The 14812-nt window shown below is 38.2% G+C and overlaps 1 protein-coding gene across 1 annotated transcript in view; it reads left to right on the top strand.

The window, feature by feature from the left end:
- Positions 1-851: 851 nt before the first annotated feature.
- Positions 852-14812, top strand: part of LOC117508271 (sodium- and chloride-dependent GABA transporter 2-like) — a 121175-nt gene continuing 107214 nt past the window's right edge. Inside the window, exons 1-2 of the mRNA XM_034167955.1 lie at positions 852-969; positions 1053-1187. Coding sequence (XP_034023846.1) covers positions 852-969; positions 1053-1187 — 253 coding nt within the window. The remainder of the gene's footprint in view (positions 970-1052; positions 1188-14812) is intronic.

A 14812-nucleotide genomic window follows, 5' to 3' on the forward strand; every position in this document is an offset into this window, starting at 1 on the left:
AAATGATGAGGAACCATCAAAAGCAAAATGGATTACAGATGAATTGAGGCTGTCGTCGGGATTTGTTCACATTTTTCAACAGTTTGAAAATTATGACGAAGCGCCAACAACAGGAATGAAGCTGGATAATGGTTAAACGATGTCTCCGAAAGTCAACGTAAGTCCAGATTTCTTGTTTCGTTTTGGCTTCAGCGTCCTTTGTTAGTGCTATGTGACCGGGGCTTAAGGTAATATGGTTGTTTATTTGAGAAATTTTTTTTGTTCTTGTTTTGTTGCTCAGTCATTCTTTTACCATTTGTTTTGAATTGCTTGAATGGCCACAGTAGATTCTCATCCCACTAAGTCCAGGGTGCTTGAGCTTTTTTCGTGTAAAAAAAAAAAAAAAGTTGAGGGAGTTTTTCATTGCTGCTGTCATAAATGTGGTTGCACATGAGGTGGTAAAGTTCTAGACCTTACTCATGTGAAGCTGCTTACGATTTTGAATTGTTTAAATAAATAAAATTACAACTGACACTCTGTGTTTACCTTAATGTAGTTGAAAAAAGGTGAGTTGTTTTTAATTTTCAGAAGGGATCTCATTCTTCGTTTTGTACGTTATACAGTGGTTGTTAAACTGAGGTGTCAAGACAGCAGCAGAAAGTCTTGTTATTCAAATGAAGAAGTGGTTTCAATGCAAACAGTCCTTTGCATAAAACAAATCTACATTTCAAATAAGAACTGCCTGACAAATAAAGTGCTGTTCATTGGGAACACCTGTCCTGTAATACACAATAACTCAAAGCAGAGACACTTAGAGGGACTTTGATCTTTTTTGTGAGCGTTCTTGGAAAGCCAAGCACGTAAAGATGAAGATGGTGGAGAGAGGACACTGGGACAGTAAGGCAGAATTTCTCTTGGCTGCAGCGGGTAATGTTGTTGGCCTGGGCAATGTGTGGAGATTTCCTTACCTCTGCTACAAAAACGGAGGTGGTAAGTAAGCAAGGTGTCTTCACCACGGTTGAATTTCCAACAGTTTTTGTCTCTGTGTTTTCCTGTGCATTTTGTGCTTTCAGGTGCATTCTTGGTGCCATATCTAGTATTTGTGGTGACATGTGGTGTACCCATGTTTCTGCTGGAAACCACTATTGGTCAGTACACACAGGAGGGGAGCATCACCTGCTGGAGAAAGCTTTGCCCACTGGCAGAAGGTGATTTATTTTGAAAGTGCAGCTTTTCTTTTCTTTTCTTTTTTTTTTTTTAAACTTTCAGCTTTATTTGCTTTCGAGGTGTGACTCAACAGTAAGCATGATCCATAAATTGTATAACATTCAGGGTCTCTGACTTTCCAGTGGTGACTGTCTCCCGTCAGGTAAAGTTTTGTTTAAAGTATTAAATAAAATAAAAAAATAACAACTTTATTTAAGTTAGTAATATTAAAACATTATTCGGAATTCAGGCTGTGAGTGTTTGAGTCATTTTTTATGTGAAATCACTTTTTTCCACAAACTGCTGAAAAGGAAATAAGTCGGTATCAGTGTTTGGCAAAAGCATTCTTGTAGCTTCTGATTATTTGCAACATACAACCCCTGGCAAAAATTATGAAATCACCGACCTCGGAGGATGTTCATTCAGTTGTTTAATTTTGTAGAAAAAAAGCAGATCACAGACATGACACAAAACTAAAGTCATTTCAAATGGCAACTTTCTGGCTTTAAGAAACACTATAAGAAATCAAGAAAAAAAATTGTGGCAGTCAGTAACGGTTACTTTTTTAGACCAAGCAGAGGGAAAAAATATGGACTCACTCAATTCTGAGGAAAAAATTATGGAATCATGAAAAACAAAAGAACGCTCCAACACATCACTAGTATTTTGTTGCACCACCTCTGTCTTTTATAACAGCTTGCAGTCTCTGAGGCATGGACTTAATGAGTGACAAACAGTACTCTTCATCAGTCTGGCTCCAACTTTCTCTGACTGCTGTTGTCAGATCAGCTTTGCAGGTTGGAGCCTTGTCATGGACCATTTTCTTCAACTTCCACCAAAGATTTTCAATTGGATTAAGATCCGGACTATTTGCAGGCCATGACATTGACCCTATGTGTCTTTTTGCAAGGAATGTTTTCACAGTTTTTGCTCTATGGCAAGATGCATTATCATCTTGAGAAATGATTTCATCATCCCCAAACATCCTTTCAATTGATGGGATAAGAAAAGTGTCCAAAATATCAACGAAAACTTGTGCATTTATTGATGATGTAATGACAGCCATCTCCCCAGTGCCTTTACCTGACATGCAGCCCCATATCATCAATGACTGTCGAAATGTACATGTTCTCTTCAGGCAGTCATCTTTATAAATCTCATTGGAATGGTACCAAACAAAAGTTCCAGCATCATCACCTTGCCCAATGCAGATTCGAGATTCATCACTGAATATGACTTTCATCCAGTCATCCACAATCCACGATTGCTTTCCTTAGCCCATTGTAACCTTGTTTTTTTCTGTTTAGGTGTTAATGATGGCTTTTGTTTAGCTTTTCTGTATGTAAATCCCATTTCCTTTAGGCGGTTTCTTACAGTTCGGTCACAGACATTGACTCCAGTTTCCTCCCATTCGTTCCTCATTTGTTTTGTTGTGCATTTTCGATTTTTGAGACATATTGCTTTAAGTTTTCTGTCTTGACACTTTGATGTCTTCCTTGGTTTACCAGTATGTTTGCCTTTAACAACCTTCCCATGTTGTTTGTATTTGGTCCAGAGTTTAGACACAGCTGACTGTGAACAACCAACATCTTTTTACAACATTGTGTGATGATTTACCCTCTTTTATGAGTTTGATAATCCCCTCCTTTGTTTCAATTGACATATCTCGTGTTGGAGCCATGATTCATGTCAGTCCACTTGGTGCAACAGCTCTCCAAGGTGTGATCACTCCTTTTTAGATGCAGACTAACGAGCAGATCTGATTTGATGCAGGTGTTAGTTTTGGGGATGAAAATTTACAGGGTGATTCCATAATTTATTCCTCAGAATTGAGTGATTCCATATTTTTTTTCCCTCTGCTTGGTCTAAAAAAGTAACCGTTACTGACTGCCACAATTTTTTTTCCCTGATTTCTTATAGTGTTTCTTAAAGCCAGAAAGTTGCCATTTGAAATGACTTTAGTTTTGTGTCATGTCTGTGATCTGCTTTTTTTCTACAAAATTAAACAACTGAATGAACATCCTCCAAGACCGGTGATTCCATAATTTTTGCCAGGGGTTGTATTAAATTGCTATCGGGGTAGATTAACACATACTACATCTGCAGGGAGCAGAGCTACTGTAACTTCTAGACAAGAGCTAACTTCGAGAGTTGGTATTGCAATATTAAATTTTACAATACAAAACAGATTTAAGAAGTAAAAAAAAATACAGTAAATTGCTGGTTGAAACGAGGTGGACGTAGTGCCAATTTTACTTAACAGATGGTGCAATGCTTTTTGCAATGCAATGTTTTTGCACAAAAACAAAAAAAGTCTTTCAGTATGAACATTAAATTTGTTGTCTTTGTGATGTATTCAGTTGAATATAGGTTGAAGAGGATTTGCAAATTATTGTATTATGTTTTTATTTACATTTCACACAATGTCCCAACTTCATTGGAATTGGGGTTGTATGTGGCAGGGAGGGAAATTTGTACAGTTGAGACTGTGGCCTGTTTCTGCAGACATGTCCATAAAACCCATAGAGGGATATGCTTTGCAAACTTAATACCCATTACTACATCGGATGACACTGAAATTGAGGATGGCCCCCTGGCTGTTCCAGCAATATCAAATATTTTGTGGCTGTTACTTAGCTTCACATTTGGAAAATGCCCAACCAGTAGACAGTCTTGTGGATAGTTTAAACTCAGTGCTCAAAACTACACTCAACATGATTACGCAACCTATATTAAACCATGCCCCCCAAAACACAGTCACTTTGGTTCAATGATTACTTGCTCAAGCATAAGGCTAGAGGTCTAGAACAGAAATGGTATAGTTCAAAATTAGAAGTATTCCAACTCACGTGGCATGATGCTATGTTAGACTATAAGCATGTGCTACTGGCTACTACTCTGAATTGATCAACATAAACAAGCATAACTCAAAGTTCTTGTTCGACATGATGGCAACACTTATACATGGGCAACCTGTAAGTCGCTCTCCTTTTACAGCACAAGATTTCTTGGATTACTTTGAGAAGAAAATAGACATTAGGTTAAACATATCCCAGCATGCCTTAACCCTGCCACTTGTCATGACTGGTTGTGGTGTGGCACAGAAAGTGAGAGGACACACAATGCAGACTCACATGCTAAGATGTGGAGGTAAAAAATAGGCTTTATCAAAAAAACAGGCAATGGCTTGGTACACAATAAGGCAGTCAGCGGAGGAGCGGTACAGACAGACGAGAGGCTGATTCGTTGTTCAGTTCACAAGCTGAGGTCAGGTTCACGGTGTGGCAGAGATCGAGAGAAACAAGCAAGGTTCAAAAATCGAGGCAAACAGACTAAGACAAAAAGGCGAGGATGTGACACACGATCAACAAACTGGCAGGGGACAGAGAGAAACTGAGGACTTAAATACCAAGAGAGTAATCAGGCATGATGTGAAGCAGGTGTGAGGAACCAACAGCAGGGAAAAAGGGAAGGTAACTGCTGAAACAACATGGAACACTCGACGGGAAACCATGTGGCTGTCTGAAACTCAGAAGATAACCAGGGGAATGGTCCGGAGGCCTATACTGGTATATGGGGAAGTACAGAGGGCAGCCACTGGGACTATCAGAGTGTGAGGAGACCTCAGGAGGCCCACCATGTGAATAGTCAGGAACCATGGCAGGTACAGAGGGAGGACAGGCATGGAACACTGAATTGAAATCAGTGACCAGTGACAGCCTCACTGAACTGACGGTGGTCTGGGAGACGAGACAGTAAATGAAAGGGACAGAGAGCCGAGTGAGTCTGATGTAAACCGGGAAACCTAAAGAGGGGAAATGGGTGAAACAAAAATTTAACCAGCCAAACCCAGACGTAACTAAGTGAGCTGAAAAGAAGGGAAAAAGCCAACAGAGAAAACGACAATCTAAACCCAGACGAAACCGAACCAAAGGACCCAAAATGAAGCCTACACCAGCAGTGACAAAAAACACACCAACAAGGACCTGGTGAGAAAGGCAACTATGGTGATGACAACCCCCCCCCCCCCCCCCCAAAAAAAAACAAAAAAAAAAAAAACAAAGAAAAAACAAAAAACAAAGGTGCTTAAAAAAGGAACAAAAATGAAAAAACAGACAAACAGAAAATCTGTGACGGCCAGAGGTAATAATACACATAAGGAACAAAAATGACATGGGGTGCTAAATCATGTCAAAAATGTGTGTACAAGGTGACATCCCAAACTAAACAAACATAGGGGCAAATTAAACTAGAAATGCTAACACGATAGCAATATTAAACCATATACAAAAATATTGAAGAACCCTTCCAGGTGTAATATAACGAGGGGATGAAGTGAACTCTTATAGTTGTTACCCCATACTTCTATACAGCAAGTTAAATATGGCAAAATCAATGTACAATATAACACACGCAGGGCATCATGCTCTAACAAATATTTAACTTTGTTAATAACTGTGAGACTTTTGGAAACTTTACTCTGTATATATCTAATGTGCTTTTTCTAGCTTATTTTTCATCTATTATTACACCAAGAAATTTATATTCTGATACTTTTTCAATAAATTTATATTCTGATACTTTTTCAATTTGAACACCATTTATACATATCTTTAACTCAGAATTTACTTTGTAATTTCCAAAAAACATAATTTTAGTTTTATCTAGATTTAAAGATAATTTATGTGTCCATCCAACTTTTTAGTTTATTCAGTTCCTAGTTCACTATAATTTTCATTTGCATAAAATATGTTTGTGTCGTCCGCAAATAAAATCATTCTCATCATTTTGGAGATATTAAATATGTCATTTATGTATAAATTAAATAATTTTGCTCCAAAAATTGAACCTTGGGGTACTCCGCATAAAACTTCCAAGTTATTTGATGTAAACTCACCCATTTTCACAAAATGCTTTCTCTCTGTTAAGTAACTCTGTATCCATTGCAATGCAGCTCCCCTAATACCATACATTTCTAATTTTTTAATCAAAATTGAATGTTTAAGAGTATCAAAAGCTTTCTTTAAATCTATAAAAATGCCAACTGCATATTTCTTTCTCTCCATAGCATTGGTTATATCCTCTATCGCTTCAGTTACTGCCATTGAAGTGGACCGCTTACTCCTAAAACCATATTGACATTCATTAAGAATTTCATACTTTCCAATAAATGACTAATCTATTGTCGTATAGCTTTTCCAAAATTTTAGTGAATTGTGGGAGTAGAGAGACTGCTCTATAGTTTGTAAAAATGTGTTTATCTCCACTTTTAAATAGAGGAACAACTTTAGCCATTTTCATTTTGCTTGGAAATTTTCCCGTTCTAAAAGATAAATTACAAATATAAACAAGTCGTTTAACAATACTTTCTATTACTTTTTTAACTAGTATCATGTTAATATCTTGAAAATCAGTTGAAGATTTACTTTTAAATTTCCTAACAATAGTAATAATTTCAAGTTCATCTACAGGAGAGAGAAAAAATGAATTTCTATTTCTCTCAATAAGTATTGGAGCATCAGGACCTTTATGAGTTACTTTATTAATTACATTCAGCAGCTGCCGACAAGTAGTCTGCAGCTCCTAATGAAGTAACTGTATAAAGTAACTGTAAAATATAACTGTATAAAGTAACTAATGAAGTAACTTGTCAGTCACTTTGCCAACACGGCTTTTCACTATGACAATTCATTAATTATTCAAGAAATAACAACAAACAAAATAATCATCACATAAAACACAAGAACAAGCAACAGATTAAAATGGAATATAAATTTTGTCTTGTGATTAATTATAATAAACAGGAAAGAAATTATAATTCCTCTTCTTTGGTTCACAGGGGTTATTTGCACAGTGGAGATTGTCAGTGTTTTCCATGTAGGTGGTTCCACTGCCACGAGGGTCCTTTGTGTTTGGATGATGGGACTGATCTTTCTGATGACCCTAAACAAGAATGTTTTGACTATCCCTTCTGGAGACATGTGAGGCTATAAATTAATCACAGAGTGCTTGAGAGTTGATATTTCCTGGCACCATATCAACAAATATCTTTTTGGCTACAGGAGGAGTGTTCGTTCCAGGGCCTGGAACATCAATTTCAACCTGTAATGAAATTAAATTAAATTTACTTATTTGGAATGAAAGGCACCTCACACGGGCACCAATTTAATGTAGTGAATAAATAGTTAAGCCTCACAATGTGTTATTGGCCTCACAGAGAGCACCAAATCAGTACTGTTAAGCTCCCAAATTGAATTAAATTGGCTTAGACCTCATTAATGGGTCACCAAAATAATTAACAATTTTAGGGTTTAATAATTATTATTTAATTAGAATAACATCTAATTACCTCAGGGCACCACCTATTTAAAGCATAGGTACTTTAATTTAAACAACCATTAATTAATCAGTCTCAATTAATCAGTCTCGGGTCTGAAAGCTTGAATTCTACGATACAATTGACCAAGGGTTTCCTTCTGAACACAGAATGAATCACAGCAGAAACATTTCCTTTTTATTTACAAGTACACAAGAAATGAACAGTTTACTAGCATTTTTGTGGACAGTGATTAAATAAGTTCATTTATGGACACAATTTGCTTACTCATGAGACGTTGAAAGAAAGTAGTGAGATAAAGCTTAAAGGCTTTATGTAAATAAATCTGATTAGAATTTGGTGATGAGATTTGAAGCCAATTATTATTAAGAAAATTATTAAACAAATAGATGAATATGTTTTTTTCTCATATTATCTTTATTAAGTTTTCATTTTTTTAATAGGAAAAGACAACAACAAAATACAGACTGCCAGACAAGACAAAGGCGACTGTCAATAATTATAGAGCAGATTACATTGATATAAAATAAACAACTAAAATCAACTTATGACATGACATTGAGCAAGAAATGGTACCCAAATTCTCTCATGTTTCTGTTTTTGGTTCATATTGTCTGATCGCACACACTCCATTTGGATAACAGACACCATTTCACGGAGCCAGTGTTCAAAATTTGGTGGTGTTATGGACTTCCAGTTTAACAAAATAAGCTTTTTAGCCACCACCATTCCAAGTTGCAGTGCTTGCCAGATGTCTGTTGTGAGTCCCAGATCCTGTGTAGAACATCCAAGTATTGCTATGTTGCAGTCCGGTGTAATGTCTCTGGAGTAACACTTTGAAAACCAACTAAAAATTGCAGACCAATAAGAAAATAATTGTGGACAGAACCAGAAAAGATGAGCAAGTGTTCCTTGTGCACAGGAACATTTATCACACTGTGGAGACACTGGGGGGAACATTTTATGCAATTTTGTTTTAGAATAATGCAATCTGTGTACCACCTTGAATTGAATAAGTCTATAACGGCTATTAATGGAACATGAATGGATCTGCACCAGTGCATTCTCCCAAAGTTCAGCAGAAATGTCAGATTTTAGATCCTCAGTCCATGCCTTATGTAAATGTTCTGTGGAAACAGGGGTGGTAAAACAATATACAAATTTAGACGTTTAGAATCAGGGCTGAGCCGAAGATTATCATAAAATTTATGGGAGGGTGGGGCAGACTCAGTGTCTGTTTGATGTAATGCCGAATTTGAAGGTAACGAAAGAAATGTGAATTGGGAATGTTATATTTGTCACGCAATTGATCAAAGGAAGCAAAATGATTATCAATATATAAATCGGTTAGTGATACGATACCCTTTTTTTTTCTAAATCACAAAAGTTGTATCTAATTGCCCAGGTCTAAAATGGGGATTTTGGCAAATTGGGGTATAAATAGAGTTTTTAGGTAACTGATTCCCACTTTTTATTTGTTGTAATATGCGCAGCGAATTTTTCAAAATGATTTTTTTCTCACGTGGTTCATTAAGAGCTGGTTTTGAACACAGGAAAGAGCAGAGAGAAATATTCTCAACACCAGAAGCTTCCAATTTAACCCACAAAGGAATGAGGTCACTCTGCTCACTCTCTACCATCAGGTCTGCTCGTTTCCAATAGGTGAGTGCTCTGGAATTGGCTGCCCAATAATAGTGTTTAAAAATTGGTAGTCCAAGACCACCTTCATCTGTTGATTTTTGAATGTGAGCTTTAGATATCCTGTGAGATTTATAACCCCAGACAAATGGCAGAATGATGGAATCTAATTTTTTAAAAAAGGATGCGTTAAGATGAATGGGTAAGTTTTGAAATAGATATAAGAATATTGGCAGAGTCACCATTTTAATTGCATTGACCCGTCTGATCAAAGTTAATGGTAGTATCCTCCATGCCTCAATATTTGTCTTAAGTTTGTCCAATAATTCTATAAAATTTGCTTTGAAAAGATTTTTGATATCCTTTGTCAATTTCAACCCTAGATGGTTAAAGTGATCACTTGCCACACTGAAAGGTACTGAGTCTAAAAATAATTGTAATAATTATTTAGATAATAATAATTTAGATTTCTTATAATTCTCATCTGCAGTTTTTAACTCTTCATCAATTTCCTGTAGACAGCCATACCTATCTTTATTATGTCTCGCCTCAAAGGAAATTATATACCTTTTTCTCTCGGAGCACCTGCAGCACTTCCTTAAAGCCCCGTCGCTGCTCCATAACATCTGATGAGTAGTCGGGGAAAATGAAGATTCTCTTACCGCTGTATTCTAGAGTGCGTTGTCTTCCAGTGCGTATGATCTTCTCTTTGTCTTGTGCAAAGTGGACCCAGGCAATGACGGTGCGGGGTTTGTTATCATCAGCCCTGTACGTGCGGTGTGCCCAGTCGATAACTGGGGGCATATCAAAGTTTTCAGCTCCAAGAAGTTAATAGATGAATGTGTTTAAAAAGAAGCCACTTCGCATCCATTGACAACAAAACCCTTCTTCTGGAACCTTTAACTGGGTAACTTTTCTGATCCGTCAAAGAGATGGTTTGGATGAACCGTCCATCCGTCGTTGATGTGTTAGGCTCTTTGCAGCATGAGCTCACTTGGGTCAGGGGTTAAATCAGTGGTCTCCCTGGCGATCCCAAGGCTTCAGTGTCGGCTGGTTTTATTGATAGGATGGCTGTCTGCAGTTTGTCGTCAGCTTGCTGGACCTCAGAGGTAGAAGGCATTTGTAGAAAATGGGTTCTGGTAGCTCTTAAAAGGTTTGTTGGAGCCAGATTAAAAGTCTTTGTGAATTTAGAAAAAAAGTTAAAACTTTAAGAGCTGTGTTGTAAAGTACAAAAAAGGAAAGTTCACCTCGGACGTTCTCTTAAAAATTTGAAAGACATGACGAACCTTAAAAATATCAGGCTATTAATTTGTTAAAAGCTATCAAAGAATGAAACAATGAATGAAACAACAAGTGAAGCCATGTGGTAGCTTAGCTAGGCTAGCATGGGGCCTTGTTGACCCAAAAATAAAGTTAAGTGTTGAGGGCAGGTGTTTAGTTCGTAGGGCAGATTTACCTCACGTGAAAAGCCAAAGATCATTTTCAGGAGTGATATGTTACTAATTGGCCCATTTGAATAGCCATTCAGTACATACTATTGGGCTCCAATGCGCCCTGCGTCATTACGCACAGTGATCAGTGAAAGCAGATGGAGAGCCTCTGATGACAATCTCACGGGCTCAAACAAAGAGTGTGTAACTGTCAGGATTGCTCCACTAGTTTGCATGTGAATGTTACTGCATAACTCTGTTGCTTTCTCGGCGTAAAGAACTGTTTACCATATCAATGGAGCGAGGGGGAGGGCCACTCCTCAGAGTGTAAGGAGCCAAAGTGGGCCAAAGTGTGAATGAAAGCTGCTTTAGGAGCAGCACAGAACACTCCAAAACACAGTAGAAGTAGAAGTTTGTGATGTAACCTTTGTGTAATAGCAGACAGAAATTGCTTTGAGATGAAGACAAACAAAACGCATAGACCATTTTGTATATATTGTTCAAAATGTGCATTTGTGTTTATTGTTTGAATCTCTTTCTTGTACAGTCTTTCACAAAAGACCTCAAATTACCTAATTTATAAAGTGTGTTTTGAATAAATGTGTGGAAAATTATTTTTCCCTTTCCTTTCCCTTTCTTATTTCTAATTGTAAACCTTTATTACACTTATAAAACACAACAAAAACATATATATTATGAAAGCACAGGTTGTCCTGAAAAAAAGACATTTATGTCAGGCGAGTGAACTGTCCAAAAAATGTCCACGGACCCCAGAGGGTTAAACTCTGCCCATTTAGGGTGTGTAATTTCACAGAAAACTTCATGTGTTCAGAAAAATTATTCAACTATTTAAACACATTAACTATTTTGGCATACTATTTGTTCTCACTGGGATGAATATACATTATTAATAGTCACTTAAACGGTCCAATTGGTTAAAAGAATATTCCATTATCAAAACATGGATAAGTCAGAAACATCACATTTAACACACATCAGTTACAAGGAACACATGTCAATTAAATGGAATACATGCAAAGCATTTGCTTGAATAAGGATCATAGACATCATTAGAAGTTTATATATGCATAACAAAAAATACTGGTCTCTTGCATTCCTATTTAAACAAAGCTCTTCTCACTTGTACCTAGAGATAATAGCTGGTTGTCAAGGCTCAACGTTTATAGCCACTTCTTATCATGGATGAGTTCCTCTTCCAGTCTGGAGAATTTCTGGCCTTGGCGTGAGGTCATAAAAGGTAGATTCGCCTGGCCTGGGGAAGTTCAGATTCTGACATGAAGCAATTATAATGTCATGTAATTCATCGTGACCGAAATTTAACTGTTAAACAAGCAAGGGCTCCTTTGAAAAACTCTTGAGTTACAGTTCTGTTGTGTTGGGCCAGGGGAGGCCCACGTAAGTGTCTCCAAAGCTTATCTCCAGATGGAACCAGGAATTTCCCAGTTAGGAGTGAAAACACAACAATCTCTGTTCTCAGTTCAAAACCTGAGGTTTTTGTTCAGAAAGCATTCCTGTATTTATTTAATTATCGTGAAGTGAGGCCATGCGCTACAATCGGTTTATTAAACTGTCCAATAATTCAGACTGAACTGGGTTTAACTCAGCCTGGCTTCGGATGGACCTTTGAAGTGTAAAAGTGTTTGTTGAAGTCTGGTCACTTTTGTGAGAGGTGGTGGGGGTGGGGGGGGGGGGGGCTTTCTGTGGCTAGCCCATATCACTGATATCACAGTCCTTCATCCTTCAGCTGAAGACATTCAGGCTGAGTCTCAATTCTACACCCTTGGCCCTTCCCCTTACCCCTTCCCCTCCGTTTTGCATGGGCACGAGAGGCGGAGGAGTCTTAATTCTCTTTTTGGAGTGAGGCAGAGGGGAAGGCGGAGGGCTACAAACCCCTCTGTTTGGAGTGAATCTGGATGCACACTCCATTTGGAGGGGTAGGAGGAGCTTACCGCTGTCTCCAAAAAAACAAACATGGCGCCGAAAGAGCCGTACAAATGAAGCGGCTTTCATTACAAATTATGCTGTTTAGAAAGTTTTAACTTGCCAAAAAACTTTACACGCAGTTGTCTATGACAGCAACATGTATGCTGCTGGATGCATGTTGCGTATATTGTCGTTCTGAAGAATATTGTAACTTCGCTCGTGCGCTGAGGTGTTATAATGCATATACACACGAACGCTACGATAAGACAGTTTTATATCTCACAATGGAGAAAATCATAATAAAGGATAAGCACGTTAATTTGTATGTTCATAAATGTTTGGATAACATCAAGCCCTGCTGTTGGATTTCAAGGTGTGAAACATGTGTGTATTTAGTAAACAAACAGGGAGCCCTGAGCACACTCGACTCCTAATAAGAAATTGAGGCAGAAAATGAGGAGAAGTTTCATCAATGTTGGAAAATATATACACACACATGTATATATGTAACACATAACCTGACGTCCTAATAGACTGATATTATTTGTCAAGGAAATTTCTAAAGGAAATAGGGCTGGATGCAAAAAATGGGAGAATTTGAAAAAGAAATATAAGGTTAACAGAACTAGATGCAGACCATAACATACATACAGGTGCTGGTCATATAATTAGAATATCATGAAAAAGTTGATTTATTTCAGTCATTCCATTCAAAAAGTGAAACTTGTATACATTCACTGCACACAGACTGATATCCTGTGAGGATATCAGTCTGTGTGCAATGAATGCAAGGTGTCTGTGTGTAAGGTGTCCCCCAGTTCCCCCTCCTTCAGCCTCCAATCACCTCACAGCTCTGCCTTCCTTTCCAGCCCGGCAGTCTCACCCAGATAGTGACGGCCCCCTGCTTCCAGGAAGCAGCCCCTCTTGTTTGGAATCGAGACATGTTTTAGTTTGTTGTTTGTTGTTTACGTCATTCAGGATGATCTGACACTTGTGCAAATTGTGCAGAAACTGTCACACACATAGTTGCACTTAAGCAGCGAGGCCATTCTTTTTTGCCTTTCACACCTGATTCTGTGGATGGGGAAAAGGGAAAACTCAGGACCTGCATGTTGTTTTTGTCACTTGTAGCTGCTGGCGTAGAGGCTTCTTTGAAAGCTGACCGCCTGCATACCTGCAGTACAAACACATACTTGTGGCTATACTGACACGGCTCTGGAGTATGTCTGGAAATGAGGCATGGATCATCTGAATTCAGCTTTGCTATGATTCCAAATGTCACAGTCCTTCATCAGGGCAGATTTCAAACATGTTTCAAACATAGACTTTCTTTGTACCATTAATGCCACAGACATGAAAGCGTGACAGTCAGAACTGTCAAAGCTAACATCACACTGCTGATACAACTGTGCTGCCCAGGTCACATGCCACTAAGCTAGGGCTTCATTCTTACCTGCAAATTGTTTTGTTTGTTTTTTCCTTTTTCTTATATATTAAACAAATATGTAGGACTGCTTTTTTGCATTTACGCAATATCTCTAAAATCATGCATTTATTTCCTCTAGGCTGGACTATTGTAATTCATTATTATCAGGTTGTCCTAAAAGTTCCCTAAAAAGCCTTCAGTTAATTCAAAATGCTGCAGCTAGAGTACTGACGGGGACTAGAAGGAGAGAGCATATCTCACCCATATTGGCCTCTCTTCATTGACTTCCTGTTAATTCTAGAATAGAATTTAAAATTCTTCTTCTTACTTATAAGGTTTTGAATAATCAGGTCCCATCTTATCTTAGGGACCTCGTAGTACCATATCACCCCAATAGAGCGCTTCGCTCTCAGACTGCAGGCTTACTTGTAGTTCCTAGGGTTTGTAAGAGTAGAATGGGAGGCAGAGCCTTCAGCTTTCAGGCTCCTCTCCTGTGGAACCAGCTCCCAATTCAGATCAGGGAGACAGACACCCTCTCTACTTTTAAGATTAGGCTTAAAACTTTCCTTTTTGCTAAAGCTTATAGTTAGGGCTGGATCAGGTGACCCTGAACCATCCCTTAGTTATGCTGCTATAGACGTAGACTGCTGGGGGTTCCCATGATGCACTGTTTCTTTCTCTTTTTGCTCTGTATGCACCACTCTGCATTTAATCATTAGTGATCGATCTCTGCTCCCCTCCACAGCATGTCTTTTTCCTGGTTCTCTCCCTCAGCCCCAACCAGTCCCAGCAGAAGACTGCCCCTCCCTGAGCCTGGTTCTGCTGGAGGTTTCTTCCTGTTAAAAGGGAGTT

Source organism: Thalassophryne amazonica, chromosome 4 (genome assembly GCF_902500255.1).
Source record: "Thalassophryne amazonica chromosome 4, fThaAma1.1, whole genome shotgun sequence".
Taxonomy (NCBI): Eukaryota; Metazoa; Chordata; class Actinopteri; order Batrachoidiformes; family Batrachoididae; genus Thalassophryne; species Thalassophryne amazonica.